Source organism: Poecilia reticulata, chromosome 9 (genome assembly GCF_904066995.2).
Source record: "Poecilia reticulata chromosome 9, P_reticulata-male-v2, whole genome shotgun sequence".
Lineage (NCBI taxonomy): Eukaryota > Metazoa > Chordata > Actinopteri > Cyprinodontiformes > Poeciliidae > Poecilia > Poecilia reticulata.
This window is the reverse complement of record NC_088838.1, coordinates 28,270,363-28,284,891: the sequence shown is the minus strand read 5'-3', so window position 1 is coordinate 28,284,891 and position 14,529 is coordinate 28,270,363. Positions and strand designations below refer to the sequence as shown.

The following is a 14,529-nucleotide window of genomic DNA, read 5'->3' as shown; positions in this document are numbered from 1 at the left end:
AAGACATATTGATCCATATTGGAACATCAAAACCAAATAATAACATTAAAATGCCTCTAAGGTCTTCATCATTGTAACAGCAGTAGATAATACATCTTAAACGAGCTCATAAAGGCCTGAATGAAACACAAATCGATGGCAACACTTTAACTGAATTTGGATTTAATTGATTGCTCAATTAATTTATCACTTATTTCCTGTAAGTGACAGGTTTTAAATTGGTTTAATGACCAGGATGTTGAGGTCAAACTTACTGCAGGTACAATCTGACTCTATATTCTGTTTTTTTTCTATGACCTTCAAAACACACACACATGAAATCAGTCTCCGTTTTGCTCATTAAATTAACCCGGTGACAGATCCGATGCGATTTATTTACAAACACTGAATGTTTCCATGTAGAGACACTTTAAAAGTGCTTAGAAAACAAGAGGTTTAGATCTGAATAAATAAGAGTTCCCGTTTTTCTGACAACAGTACAACAACCAACAACATTAAAGCTGCAAAATGTGCTCATCATGAAAAAAGAAGCTGAGGTTTCTCCGTCGTACTGCTACAATGCTCCTCCGCTCTGCCGTTTGAAACCGCCTGACGTACGAACAGGAAGAAAGTGAAAAAAGCAAAAACAGGAAGTCTTCTGTGCTTCGTTTAGAACAAAGATAAAAAAATAAAAATATTCCCAATGGTTGCTTGAAGGTTTCACCACAGTTCAGCTCAACAGTCTGACAACCAGCTGAAAATGGAGGTAACCGTGGCGACAGGCGTCCGTGACATCGTCAGGGTCAGCGGCTGATGGGAAGCTGTGGCAGAGCGATGGAGGGATGAGTCAAGTGTCCGGGGGCGGCGAGGACGGAGAAGGGGTGAGCTGGAAACGAAGGAGAAACGTTAAAACGGCGTTTCAATTCTCCCTGGAGACGATGATGATGAGGGAGGGGGAGGGATGAAGAGGGAGGAAGAGCGTCTCGACCCACTTCAGAGACCCGCAGATTCAGAGTCCATTTGAAACTATAATAATATGAAAATAATACCACTTCACAACAGAGGGTCTTTATAAATCAGATGAAAATAGAACACTTTAACATAGAATAGAAGACAGAAAAAATAGAAAATATTAATTTAAACATGTTCGTCTGCCCACAAGCTAATTTTTACCAAACCTAATGTGTGAAATTGATCAATTAAAGATGATTTAACTGTTTTTAATCTGTTAATATCTAGAATAGAGCTTAATAAACCAGAACATTTGTATTTATTCTTGCTATTCTCTTCTAAAACAATTTTCTACCAAGCCTCATGTATGAAATCAGTAAATTACAGATGATTTAATTGTCTTTTATCTGATAAGACCCTACAAAAATCTAGCAAAGTTGCTTCTTAACTGCTGAGACAGACTTCTTGTTTTGAGAATAAATGTTGTGCATTTTTATTTTCAGCAGTTACAAAAATCAATCTGCATATGTTACTTGCCAAAACAGTTATCTCCTAATCTTTTGGAATTAAATTTACTTAATTTGTATTTAATGCTGTTTTCAAAAACGTTGCCTCCACTTTTTTGGCATCTCTTGTAAAAAATAAATTAATAAATTAAAATAAATACAATTTGGTTGTTACAGGCTTCATTTGTGACAATATCTGCAGTTTAATAAAAAGCCAAATAAAAAAATCTTAACATTTCCCTCACTGAGATTATTTGGGATTAGATCATGATAAAAGCTGTTTTTTTTTGTTTTTTTTATAATTATAAAAAGCCTCTTCACAGGAATGCCGGCATGCCACTGACCGTCCAGGTATCCGTGCAGAGCGAGGAGGTGCGGTCGGTCCGGGCTGCTGAACGAGGAGTAGTGGAGATCCTCTGGAAGCGACGGCGGCATCCTGGACAGCGGCGCGCTCTGGGGGAAGCTGCTGCTCTGCGGCGGCGGCTGCTTTTTGTGTCGGGCGCGGCAGTTCTGAAACCAAACCTGGAGACGGAGACAGTCAGCGTGAAAGTGGAGCAAACGTAACGATCTCCTCAAACGCAAAGACTCACTGGGCTAAACATGGACGACTCATTATTCCCCTCTGCTGTAAAGATTTTTAGATGGATTTGGAGAGTTGTTACCTAAACTTTAAGATGTTTTAAAGAACATACCAGAAAACAGCAAATTCATCTTTCTTGTTAACAAAAGGGACCTATTACGCAAAATCTACATTTTTAACGTTTTTATGTTTCCATTTGGGTCTGAACTGCTTCTAAAAGCAGCTAAATCATTTAAAAAATCCACCCAGCTGTTTTTTGGCAATGAGCTAATGTTTTTTTAGTGTCTGAAAAATGAGCCGTTTCAAAAACCTCCTGAATCTTAAGTCACATTCCATGGGCACTGTGCTGTTACCTAGCAACCCCAGCAAAGCCCAACCCGTTACCTAGCAACCCAAGAGGAGCTCCAGCAGTTTAACCAGCTGGGTTTACAATGCACTGTGCAATGGCTGCTGGGAAAAAAATGCGTTTTTTTGTCGACTTACCACTCAGAAACGACTTGCAGCATACTTGTTGGTTGTGCAGGAGGATCTACTTCTGCTTTTCAAAGATGTACGGTTGTAAAATTGCACATCTGTTTGCAGCCATTTTCAGGTGTGAGTGTGAATGTTGAATTGGGGGCGTGGCCAGCAGCAGCTTATTTGGACTTAAAGTGACAAGAGGCTCTAAAACAACTCAATCTCAAACAAAACAGACTAAAATCTCATTATCTAAGAAGGATTTTGAGCTAAATATGTAATGAACATGTTTATTGTATCTCATAGATCTATGAAGCCTGTTCAGGGAAGCATAACAGGTCACCTTTAAAAAATATGACATTAAAAAGTCATATAAATATCCTCTAGTGTGAAAATACAAAGAAAATAAATACCTAAAACTCACTCATCTGAGTAACTAACTAGTTACATCTACTCAGTTAAATTTACTTGAGTAACCTTTTGGAAAAAAAATTACTTTTAGGAGTATTTTTACTATGCTGTACTTTTCACTTTTACTTGAGTAATTTCATTATGAAGTATTTCTACTCATACATGAGTAAAAGTTCTGGATTTTCTACCCACTGAATGAAACCAAACATGTTTTAACCAAACATTCATCAGACACAGAAACACACCTGCAGTTTTTTAGTTAAAGAAACTGATTTGGAAAAATTAATTTCGCCTGGTTTTATTTTTGTTACGAACTGACATTTTAGTCCTTAAAATACCAACATTTCCACTCAACTTTATGTTTTGCTCCATCTGATGATTTTTAAATATTAAATGATAATTACTCAGTACGTGAGTAAATTTTTTTTACCAAATGCTTTTTTACCATTACTTGAGTAGTTTTATGATGAAGTAGTTCTACTTTTACTTGAGTAAAGTTTTGGGTACTTTACTCTCCTCTGCCTGTTACTGACTCACTGATGGTTCAATAAGGATTCAGGTCCTTTCACATCTTTATTAAATCCTCACTGAATGTTACTTTACAATAATAAATAACTATTTCTCTTACTTAAATCCTTAATTTTTAATATTTTTATTATTATTACCTTTTGTTTGGTTGATTCTTAGAGAAGTAATGTCAACACCTGCCTGTATCACTCTCCTGCTCAGTCCCGTCATTTCTGCCAGTTTCTGCAGCGTCTGAGCGTCAGGGTTGTTGTCCTGAGCGAACTGCGTCTGCATGACCTGCAGAACGACGATCCGGATTAAACGACAAACTCCTGCGGATTAAACTCAGATTGAGACAGCCGGAGGGCGGCGACGGACCTGCAGCTGCTCGGCCGTGAAGGACGTCCGCGCCCTCTTGGCTGGTTTGGGTTGGCAGTCCTGATCCGACGGCAGCGCTCCTTCCAGAGTCAGACCTGTCCCTTTGAAGCAAACAGATTATAATCCAGTCATCAGATTATGTGGAGATTACGTGAATGCAGAAGGAAATGTTTAAACTGAGAGAGTAACAATTCTCCAAACATGGAGCATAATTACGGTAATTTGTAGGAAACATTCACAGTTTAAAGCAAGTTAATTTTTAAATATATCATATATTTTCAAGAATTAGAAACAAAGGGAGAAAATTCTGGAAAATTTGATCTGGGTTTGATTTATGTTTTATTATTTCTCTCTTAATCCGCAATGAAATGAGGCACAGACAACAGAAACAAACCCTTTTAGTGATTAATTCAAAATTTACTTAAATTTGGTTGTAAAGTGTCTTCAGAAGGAATTTGTTGTTAGTAACTAAAAAATATTAATGTATTAAAATAACAGCACAACATGGCCGCCTCAAAGACCTCAGAGAAAAAAAACTTATGATGCTTTAGAAAAAAACACCTGAGGTCAAGTTTAACACAAAGAGTAAAAATGGATGTTTACACATGCAAGCATCATTAAAAAAATCATTTTGAAATATAATCACTATTTGTCACTCTTATGTTGGATACACTCCAAAAACAAAGTATTTTTATGTTACTATACTTGGAAATAAGACAAAACTAACTTACAAGTAACATTTCAGCAACTATAGGAGCTTTTCTTTTTTTTTAAATAATTCTTAAATATTGATAAAAAAGTGCCATTGGATCAAGACATTTTAATTTATAATTGAAAAATGTACTCATCCACTGTCTCATTATTTCACTTGTAACTAGCAGTTTATTTAAATTCAATATTAAGGAATTATTGACTCAAAACGAGTTCCTATAGCTGCTGAAAAGCTACTTATTTAAGATGTTGTCTTACTTCAAGCGTACTAAGATATCACGAACTGGAATGGATTGAAAGTACTTTGTGTTGTTATTGTTTGTTTTTTCAGTGTATCAAAAATAAGACTGCCAAATAGTGATCGTATCAAACTTTAACTTAATTTTAATTAAGCATGTTAAATGTTAAACACCTAAAGGCTAATGAAAGTTGAATTTATCATCTGATAATATCACAAAAGCTGCACAAACTTAGCAAAATTAGTTTTAAAAGCATTTTCCCAACAAAAAACCAGCAAAATAATGATGCTTGCACATCTCATATAAACATCTAGATTAACTGTTTTACTTCACGCCTCCCTACAGGCGGTAGCTGTCGAATAGTTTGCGGTTGATGCTTGGCGGCTGGGTTACCGTTCTCTGCGGCCCTGCGGAGGTTTTCCAGCATGATGTCGTAGTGGCTGCGGCAGAGCACCCGGCCCTCCACCAGGCCGAACTCCTCCCCGGTCGACAGCTGCCTCTTGCAGGAGAAGCAGGCGAAGCAGGCCAGGTGGTAGACGCTGCCCCGTGCCCGCCTCACCCAGTCGCTGGCGAACACCTGCCGGCCGCACTGGGCGCACTTGGTACCGAACCTACTGCAGGGGAGAAGGTCAAAAGGTCAGGATGTGCCGTGGTTGGTCAGTAATCCGATTTAATTCAACGGATACAGTTGGTTTAAATCTGTGCTGATTAGCAATGCTAGTAAAGTTAAAGTTTGTTCAATTTACTTGATTTTAGTGTTTACATTACTGGTGTCAAACTCAAGGCTCGGGGGCCAAATCTGGCCCGCTGTAGGTTTTTATGTGGCCCTCTAGACTCCAGGTTACATCAATACGTCTCTCCAGTTTTTCACAAATCACACAAACTCAACAGATCCCCACATTTTTGATGAATTTGCTGCAAATTTTTGTCAAAATTGGTCAAAAACATTGGACTTAATTGGCTGCTGCCTCAGCTTTGCTTGATGTCAAGTTATAGTTACAGCGAGGGAAAAAAGTCACATTTAACTTCACACATTAGCACAAATATCATAAAAATTCCTTACAAGTATTTCTAAATTAGCACCACAAAATCTGTGATTTTGATTACAAAGAAACAAAAACAATTGTAAAATCCTTAATGGACAACTATTTATTGATAACATTTTTGATTGACAGAACTACTCAGGGTTATTTAATTTCCCTTTGGGATCAATAAAGTATTTTTGTATTTGAATTGTGTAATTAGCTTTGTTACTGGAACACATGTTGCAAATTTAAAACCCACCTAGTTATTATAAAAATGCTCTTCTTGTTTTCTTGCCAATGTAAATAAAAGGAATAAATTATAAACATGAAAATAATGTAAATGCTGCTCACCTTTATCAAACTCAACAGTAAAAGCAGGAAGCTGCCATAAACATTGAGCTAGGTGAATAAATTCTCCACTGATTGCAAAAATATCTTTTAAAAAACCCCAATATAAACAACAGTATATTAATAAAGTACCAGAAAATAAAACTAAAATCTGAAAACCTGGAAATTTTCTACTTTACAATTTTTGACAAATAGCCCTAGTGCTGCTTCTTCCAACTGGAGCCTGGAAGGCAAAACGCAGGGCAAAACAAAATATTTACTACAACGATGCAGAGAGAGACGAATCTGTGGAAGCTAAGCTAAAGGCTTTAAAAATGTGGAGCAAACTTTTATATAACACAGAGAAAATAAACTTCCAGCTTCAGGTCTGTGTGTTGTGACATTACGGAAAATATATAAAAAAATACAGAATATCAGAAGATGCTTTTGTTCACATTGCAGAGATAAAGGAGTTAAAACTAAGACCAAAGCAAGACACTGCAAAAACACAAAATCTTACCAACTATTTTTGTTTTAGATTATAAATATCTCATTACTCTTAAAATAGGACAAAACTAACTTATAAGCAGCTTTTCAGTCAAATATAGGAGCTTGTTTTAAGTAAATAACTCCTTAATATTAGTAAAAAAGTACTGTAGTTTCACTGGCAGATTATTTTGTTTATAACATTCTCATGTTACAAATAAAATAATCTGCAGTGGAAATAATACTTTTACAAATCAATATGAAGGAATTACTGACTTAAAACAAGGCCATAATCTATCTGAAAAGTTACTTATGAATTAGTTTTGTCTTATTTTGAGTGTAATGGCCAGAAATTAGACAAAAATACTTGGTAAGATTTTGTGTTTTTGCAGTGAAGAGAGAGTTGAGATCAGATCCTAAAACATCGGTTTGATGGATGTGCTGCTTCATTCTGCAGGTCAAACTCTAATAAGTCAATTAATTTGGCTTTGAACCACCAAAATTAATAATCTGTGAAAACAATCTGAAAAATAAACCAAGTTATGCTCAGTAACAAATCACTGAAATATTAATAAGTCATTAAATTAGAGCGAAATAAATGATTTACCGTCAGTTTTCAAGGAGACCGAAACTCCAGAGACAAACGTAAATATTAAATCCAACAGTTCATAATTTAGGGTCATTTTGTAGAATTAAAAAAGGTTGCACTGATTTGTTTTTTATTTTTATTTATTTTGAAGCCAATAAAACTTTATAAAAACATATTTTATAAGGAATTTTGGAATGTTGTTTTCAAAATTTTTTTACTGGGTTCCAGAAATATCAAAAACTAATTTTGTGTGTTTTAGATGAAACAACGATTTTAAGACAGATTTATTATTTAACTAAAATAGTGAGAGCAAAAATATCTTTAGCTTCAGTAAATTAAGGATATTATTCATTTAACATTTTAACAATAATTGGATCAAAAGGTATTTAAAACTAAATCCCAGGTGAGACAGGAAGGTTTGTGTTTGAAGTAATCTTTTATTTTACCAATATCTTAGCAATATTATTTTGAATCTAATAGAAAAAAGAAGCTTAAGATTAGGGTGATGGCAAGGAGGCCTTCCAAACCCAAAGACTTAGAAATAACTTACAATAAGCGAATAAGAAAATTGGGATTACAATTAAGGATTGTAATCCCAAAAAAATGAGAATACAAAGGGATTTAAAAATGTTTCCCATTTTTAAATAAAATAAAAAAATATTTTAAATGGATGTTCTTTTACATTATTTCATTATCTTTCGTGTTATTTTCTGGTTGTAATTAAGACATTGTAACACTGAATAGTGATCTAAATCGGTGTCATGATAAATAAAAATAATTTTAAAACTAAATCTGGGATGCGTGCAGCTATCCATTATTAATTTACAAAACACAAATGTGAATTTAGCTGAAAAAAAATAACACGTTAGTGTTTAAGATACATTTCAAAAGCCGCTTGTTTTTTTTTTTTGTGTTTGTTTGTTTGTTTTCGTTCCTACCTGAAATAATCCAGTTTGCAGAATATTTCTTTGTTTTTGACGTAGCAGCTGCTGTGTTGGCGCAGCGACGCTCTGCAGACTGAACACTCCAAGCAGCCCAGATGCCAGTTCAGGTTGTTCACCTGCCACAATTAAACGCAACACGCATGCGCTAATTAACGAACAGTTTGCAGAGGCGACACATTTCAGACTAACTGTTTTACGTGTCAAGTTCGTGCAAGGCGGAACAATGACGTTTCGATTGCTTTAAATGTAGAAAAAGAATGCATAATATCAGAATTGAGGTAAAAAAAGATCAATGGATAAAGGTTAAAATGCGTCACCTTCAGCAGGTAGCGGTCTTGGATCTCCAAGCCGCAGCTGGCGCACTGGTTCTTGGCCGCCGGAGGAGAGCAGAGGCAGGCCGCCTCCAGCGGGCTGGACTCCCCGGACTCCTTTTTCACCTCCGGCTTAGACTGATCCACAAAATAAAATAAAACACTTTAAAAAAGCAGGACGCACCGAGAACAGAGTGAAAACTAAATATACATATATAAAAATCTGCGTGCGCAACAACCCAGATCTCGGTTTTTGTTTTTTCTTTTCTTGTTTTTTTTTGCCAAGCAGCGTCCGATGTTTCTCCTCCTTTCATTTTAAATCTTACTACATGTCCTAAAAACTATTCAATCGCATTTTATAGAAATTACGCCCAACTTCCCCCGGAAAAATCTGTAAAATTTTGCGAAAACATCTAAATCTGTTTAGTTTTTTTTTTGTTGGGATTTGCGTTATTTTAAATGTCTTTTCCTTATATAACAAAACCTAATGCCTATTTAGCGATGATTAAAATGTAAGAAAGACAACATCGTTTAAAAATTAAGAACCGGAGTGTTCAAAAGCTCGTTCAACTTTAATTTATAACATTTTTGAGGCAAAATTCAGGTTAAGTGCATTGTGGGTGCACTATGGTTCAAATAACAGTGAAATGGTTTAGCTGTAAATTGATTTTTAAGCTCACATAAACCGCTCTATATGATTGTCTGTTGCAGAAAACATTTACAACAAGAAAATGTTTTGAATAAAAGAATAACAAGCAGTTAAGGCATTACAGCAGTTAGTTTTCCGCCCATTAACACTGTTAGATTATAACTGTACTATGTAGTCAGAATGTATTATTATTATTTTTTTAAATTAAAAGCAACATGATGCATGGATGATAAAGCAGAGGAAACGCGTAACGCTATTTATTGCTTCAGCAGTAAGTAAACCAACAAAACAGAAATTACTTATAGCATATGGATTCATTTCAGTTTTTTCTTGCAGTTTTTTTTTTTAGATATGATACAAGCAGACAAAAGCAGAAATGAATTTGTCCATTTCCATCATTACAATTCCAGTAGCACGCACTGAGGTAAAGGAATAACAATTATTATTTTAGCGTTTAGTTGTCGTTTTTGCAAATGTTTGAGCAATTTCACTACATCTCTTATGTCGCTCCTGTGAATACTTAAAATAACTTACTGTGTTTGTGACTCACCATTTTCGGGTCTTGGTCGCTTCCTATTCGGAGTGGAGACCCAGTTTTCTCTGCGCATTACGCATCTCTGCTCCAACCAGCGACACACCCGCTCCGAAACAACGTCTTACAGTTTCTCCTGCATTTAAACCCTGGCAACAAAAGAAATTTCGATGCAATTAGACATAAAAAAATAACACTACATATGATCGACCATTCCTCTTGTGCGCAACGGAAGGTTGCGTGTTGCAATCACATGCGGTGAAAAGAAAGGATGGCACTATATGTGCAATTAGAGGCGGATTGAAACGCAGCGCTTGATAAGAGGCAACCCGAGTGTCAATTTCATCTGTCAATCAGGGGGAGGCAGCCGCGCCGCTAAGCTGAGGAAGGGGGGAGGCGCGGCGCGTCCTAATTTCAATAGCTGTATAATCGAAAATCGAAAAATCTCCAAAGTGAAGAGGCTCAATTGGAGATCGCTCTATTCATAACAGACAATGCGCAGAAACTGCTGCTGATCTCGAGACATAAAGGAGCCTGATTGTCTCTTTTCTCGTGATGGACCCATTTAGACACTCCAGGCTCCCCTCAGTGATTACAGCTGCATTCATAAAGTGCCAAAAATCTGCGTTTGGGGGGCAATCTGGACCCCGTGTTGTCCTTCACTTCTCGAAATTAACAGGAATGCAAGATTATGTTAATTACCGTCTTGGATGTAAACACTGGAGGCAGAGAAACAAGATGAGATGGTCTGCAGAAACTTCAGAGACAGAGCAGCTCCGAAATGCGGCGAAAACATCATTCAGGGGTGTGAAACAGTTTCTCCAGACGGAATAAAGAGTGTCCAGAACAATCCGTGGATTGGTGAAGAGAAAGTCCAATGTTGATCCACGCAGAGGAAGTTTGCGGGACTGGAGCAACGCACTATGACCTGAACTGATCTGATCCCCCGCCTGGACTCAGAGTTTACACCCAGTTAGCAGAGGCAGGATGTGATGCTGCGCCTCCTCTTTTACTGGGAAACACACATCCCAAACTGGTAACACAAACTTCTAAACACTGAACAGCATGTGTTGTTTCTAAACACATGAAGCTAATTAACTTTCCCTGGTGTAGGAGCTAACTGCAGGACTGATTGTTCAGCTCTCTTTAAAGAGGCAGTATTAAGTATTTTCCAGGGAGATAGCACCATTTTATAGCGCAATAAAGTAACTGTGGTCCCTTCAGTTGTTATAAAAATGCTGAATATATCAGACATGATTTACAAGAAATTAGACTTTGTAATTTAATGCCTTGAAATCGGGTCTCTGTCTCTTTAAAATCTTCTGCTCTTTCTGAAACTTCGCCTTCAGGAAGTTATCACAACATGGCTCCTCTATTAACCCTTTAGAAACATTTTCACCAGCGTTTTAAGCTCGTTATGCTACAGCTTGACCAGGTGTTTGCTAATTTGTGCTGGCTAGTCTGAAGGAGCTGAATGGTGGAGTCACGGAGGACGAGCGTCTCAAAGCAGAAGCTGGTAGTTTGGAAGCTGCAGCTCTGAGGAGGAGCTGCGTCTCGAAGGCGGGGCCAGGTCCACCAAGACGTTTTGTACAGCTGAATGGTTACCATGGAGATTAAAGGATTTCTGAAACAGTCATGAAAGAATCAAATCAAATTTCCAGATGCATTTTCGATAAAGGAAGAACATTATGATATGATGTAAAGCTAAAAATTTACATTTTACATAATACTGCCTCTTTAAATGTTTTCTCAGTACACTTTTAATCGATCTGATTGCCTTGTTGATTACCCCAGTAATTGATTATTCTATCAATTATTTTGACAATTAATCAGATAAAGTATTGGTACATTTTGCAGACTTTTCATTTAACCAGTTAAACTTATTTTATACAGTATTACATTAAAAGATGGAAATAAACAAACTCATTTTTAAAATAAGTAAATAAACATTATATTGCCTAAAAAGCAATAAAATAGCATTACTTTTAATGAAAGATTGATTATAAACATGCGTCTGCAGTAAAAGTACTTCTAACATCAACATGTGAAAATCTCAGCACTTGTTTGTGTGTTTCTTTAATTTATTCAGATCATTATAGAATCGATCTTTATATTTATTACATTTTGAACTTGATTGGTCTAATTTTCATTCATTCATTCATTCGTTTCTCCAACTACATTTCTATTATTATTTAGCAAATAGATAATAAAGATTTCTCAGTGACTTTGAGAAAATAGAATAATTCTTTAGATGATGGTGAAATATGAAATTTAAAGTATCTTAATTGTGCTCCAAAAGACTAAATGACTGCAACAAGCTCAAGAAATGTAAACATTTATAGTGATATAAAACGTGTTTTATGAAAAATGGAAAATTTCATTGTTAGCTTGATGTGGTGCAACATGATGACAAGGATAAAGCACAGAAAACTATGGATTTAGACCTAAACTAAAAAATAGAACCTAATCCACATGTTAAACAATTTCATAGATTTTGTTGTGACACCAATTGATCAGGTGATGTTTTATTTTTATTTTTTTTATTTCTGTTGCTATTTGTTATCTTGTATATCAATAGGCCCCCTTTTTTGCTTTTTGTTAGTCCGTAACGTTTGTTGTATATATACAATAATTGGTGAATAAAACAAGAATATATATATATTTTACATTTTTTTTGTTTTATTTTCCTACACCAGGAGCTGAATGGGTGTCTTCAGTATTTTATATTTTATTAACCCTTGAATTGGAACTAAAAACATTACTCTTTCATTTAGTGTTTTACATTTTTCTACTCTTCAGTCATTGTTGAATTTTATTAATACTTTACTGTAATCCTCTTTATCTCTTTTAACATCACAGGAATACCAGATTATAAGCTGTTGTAAAAACACCCATAAAGTTGCGGCCTTTTTAAAAGACTTTCTTAGAGATACATGTTTGATGATTGTACAGAAAAAAATTCCTCCAATGAGACGTTAATGGTTATTGACCAGCATTTTGTAACGTCATTGTCTCGCTCTGCTTGAATTGTTCCTGCGATGCTCTTCAGCCTCTTTGTGCTTCGGCTGTAATTACCTGAGAGCAGAAGTGAACTGGTCCTGATGGAGGAGGACTCAGACAGGGGAACCTGGTTATTTCACCTCCATTACCGCCGCACTTTAGTGACATTACCAACGCACCAGTTTGGGCTATTGTTGACTGGTTTTGACCATTTTCTCACTGGTGTAGAGTGGATCCATTGAGTGATATTTGAGGACCTCTTCAACCCACAAAAATGTTACAAAGCATGTTATTTGCTAAAGTAGTGCAATGAAAAAGTTGCTTGCTCAAATGATTCTTAAAAATCAACACTTTTTAAAGATGAGGTTATCTAAATCCAGGCATTTTTTAATTCAGTTTTGCTCTAAAACTTAATTTCTGTGGCGTTTTTTTTTTTTGTGCCACCAATTTAGGAGTTCAGGGAAACTGATGTGAGCACATATCTTTATGTAAACAGATATGTGCTGTTTACACATATCTGTTTACATAAACAACTGACTGTGCTGTTCAGTCAGTTGTTAAAGCTCCACTATAGTGCATCTCCTTTGTATGGAATACCAACAGAGCCAAGAAGATGTCAAATTTCAGGTGTCTTTCACACTCAAAGTACACATTTAACAACTACATTCAGAAATTAATTTTATTTAATTTCCCTTTGGGAGCAATAAAATATCTTTGATTTTAACTGAATTTGAAAGTGTATGTAAATAAACCACATTAGCAGCCAATCACAGGTGGATATTTCTTTCTTCATTTCAAGTTTTAAAGAATAAAATGAATCATTTCTGGATAGGACATCTTATTATTTTTTATTTTTACTATGGTTTAGATTTAGGTGACTTCTTTGACCTTAATATTTGTCACAAAGTTTTTTGTGTGATTTGTCCAGTCTACCCAGTTTCAGAAATTGTACTGAGTGAAGTCCAATCAGAGTATTGGATGAAAAAGAGCCAATTACAATCAAGAAGTCAAAATACTCCAGGAAGTAGCAAAAAATAACCAAACAAATGGAAGCTGTATTTGTCTCTGTTCTCTTTTTTAATATGTGCTTTCATTTTGGCATTTATTTATTTATTTTTTTATTATCATTATTTTTTTGCTCCTGAAGCTGCAGAAACTTAAACAACATAGACTTTGAATTCTGCCTCTCAATATTATAAAATAACATCGGTTAAGAAGCAGGCCAAAGTGGATCGTATTATGCATACTTTCTTTAACTTCAGGACTTTAAAATTCCATTTTCTTTACTAACATTATGTACCAATTTATGTATTTTTTGTGCACTTTACTTGTATGGGGTTATCAGTAAAAAGAACTGTAGTCTTCATTTAGCTTTAAGAAAAACACAACAGAACATGATACACTTGAATTCTGTAGGCTAATAACGCATAGTTACGCAAACAAATAAGGTTACTTTCCGTTTCCTGTTCTTAGCTATAGCTAGCTAGCTAGCTGCTTTAGCTATCTCAGCTGCGATAAAATCTGCAGATAGTCAGTAGCAGCTTCAAGTGGACAAACAATAAGTGACCAACGAACTGCCAACACAAACACAAACTACTAAACCTACTGAATAAGTGTATCTGTAGAATGAGACCCAGAGGACAGATTGAGCGCTGTTATGTAAACAATGAATGACGTCGGAGCGGAGGTGCGGGTTCACATGCGGACAAAGTCTTATGTACAGCTCTGAGAACAGGGAAGCCCCGAGTCCGAAGGTGGGGACCTTTTGTCAAAGTCCAGTAGCAATGCTTGTGTAACAGCTTTACATTCACTAAGAGCTGAAAGTCCAGAAGGAACCAATCCCAGAACTCCCAGTTAAACCCGAAACCAGATCCGCAGTTTTTAAAACCAGTTTGAAATATTTAGGTCAGTTTTACATCTAAGATCCATCTGTCCATCATCCGTCCGT

At 35.9% G+C, this 14,529-nt stretch overlaps 1 protein-coding gene across 2 annotated transcripts; it reads right to left on the bottom strand.

The window, feature by feature from the left end:
- Positions 1 to 353: 353 nt before the first annotated feature.
- On the bottom strand, positions 354 to 10,784 carry lhx6b (LIM homeobox 6b). Of its 2 annotated transcripts, none has more exons than XM_081610842.1 (9): positions 10,284 to 10,784; positions 9,600 to 9,730; positions 8,407 to 8,538; positions 8,084 to 8,205; positions 5,112 to 5,329; positions 3,769 to 3,869; positions 3,588 to 3,687; positions 1,781 to 1,958; positions 354 to 865 (listed from the first exon to the last, which is right to left on the bottom strand). In XM_081610842.1, exons 2-9 carry the CDS (start codon positions 9,600 to 9,602, stop codon positions 715 to 717), a joined length of 1,005 nt encoding a protein of 334 aa, XP_081466968.1. In that variant the 5' UTR covers positions 9,603 to 9,730; positions 10,284 to 10,784; the 3' UTR covers positions 354 to 714. The 2 variants fall into 2 exon arrangements, with proteins under 2 accessions (XP_081466968.1, XP_008416182.1); XM_008417960.3 differs by having other exon boundaries at positions 3,592 to 3,687; positions 5,112 to 5,332; positions 10,284 to 10,769.
- Positions 10,785 to 14,529: the final 3,745 nt, after the last annotated feature.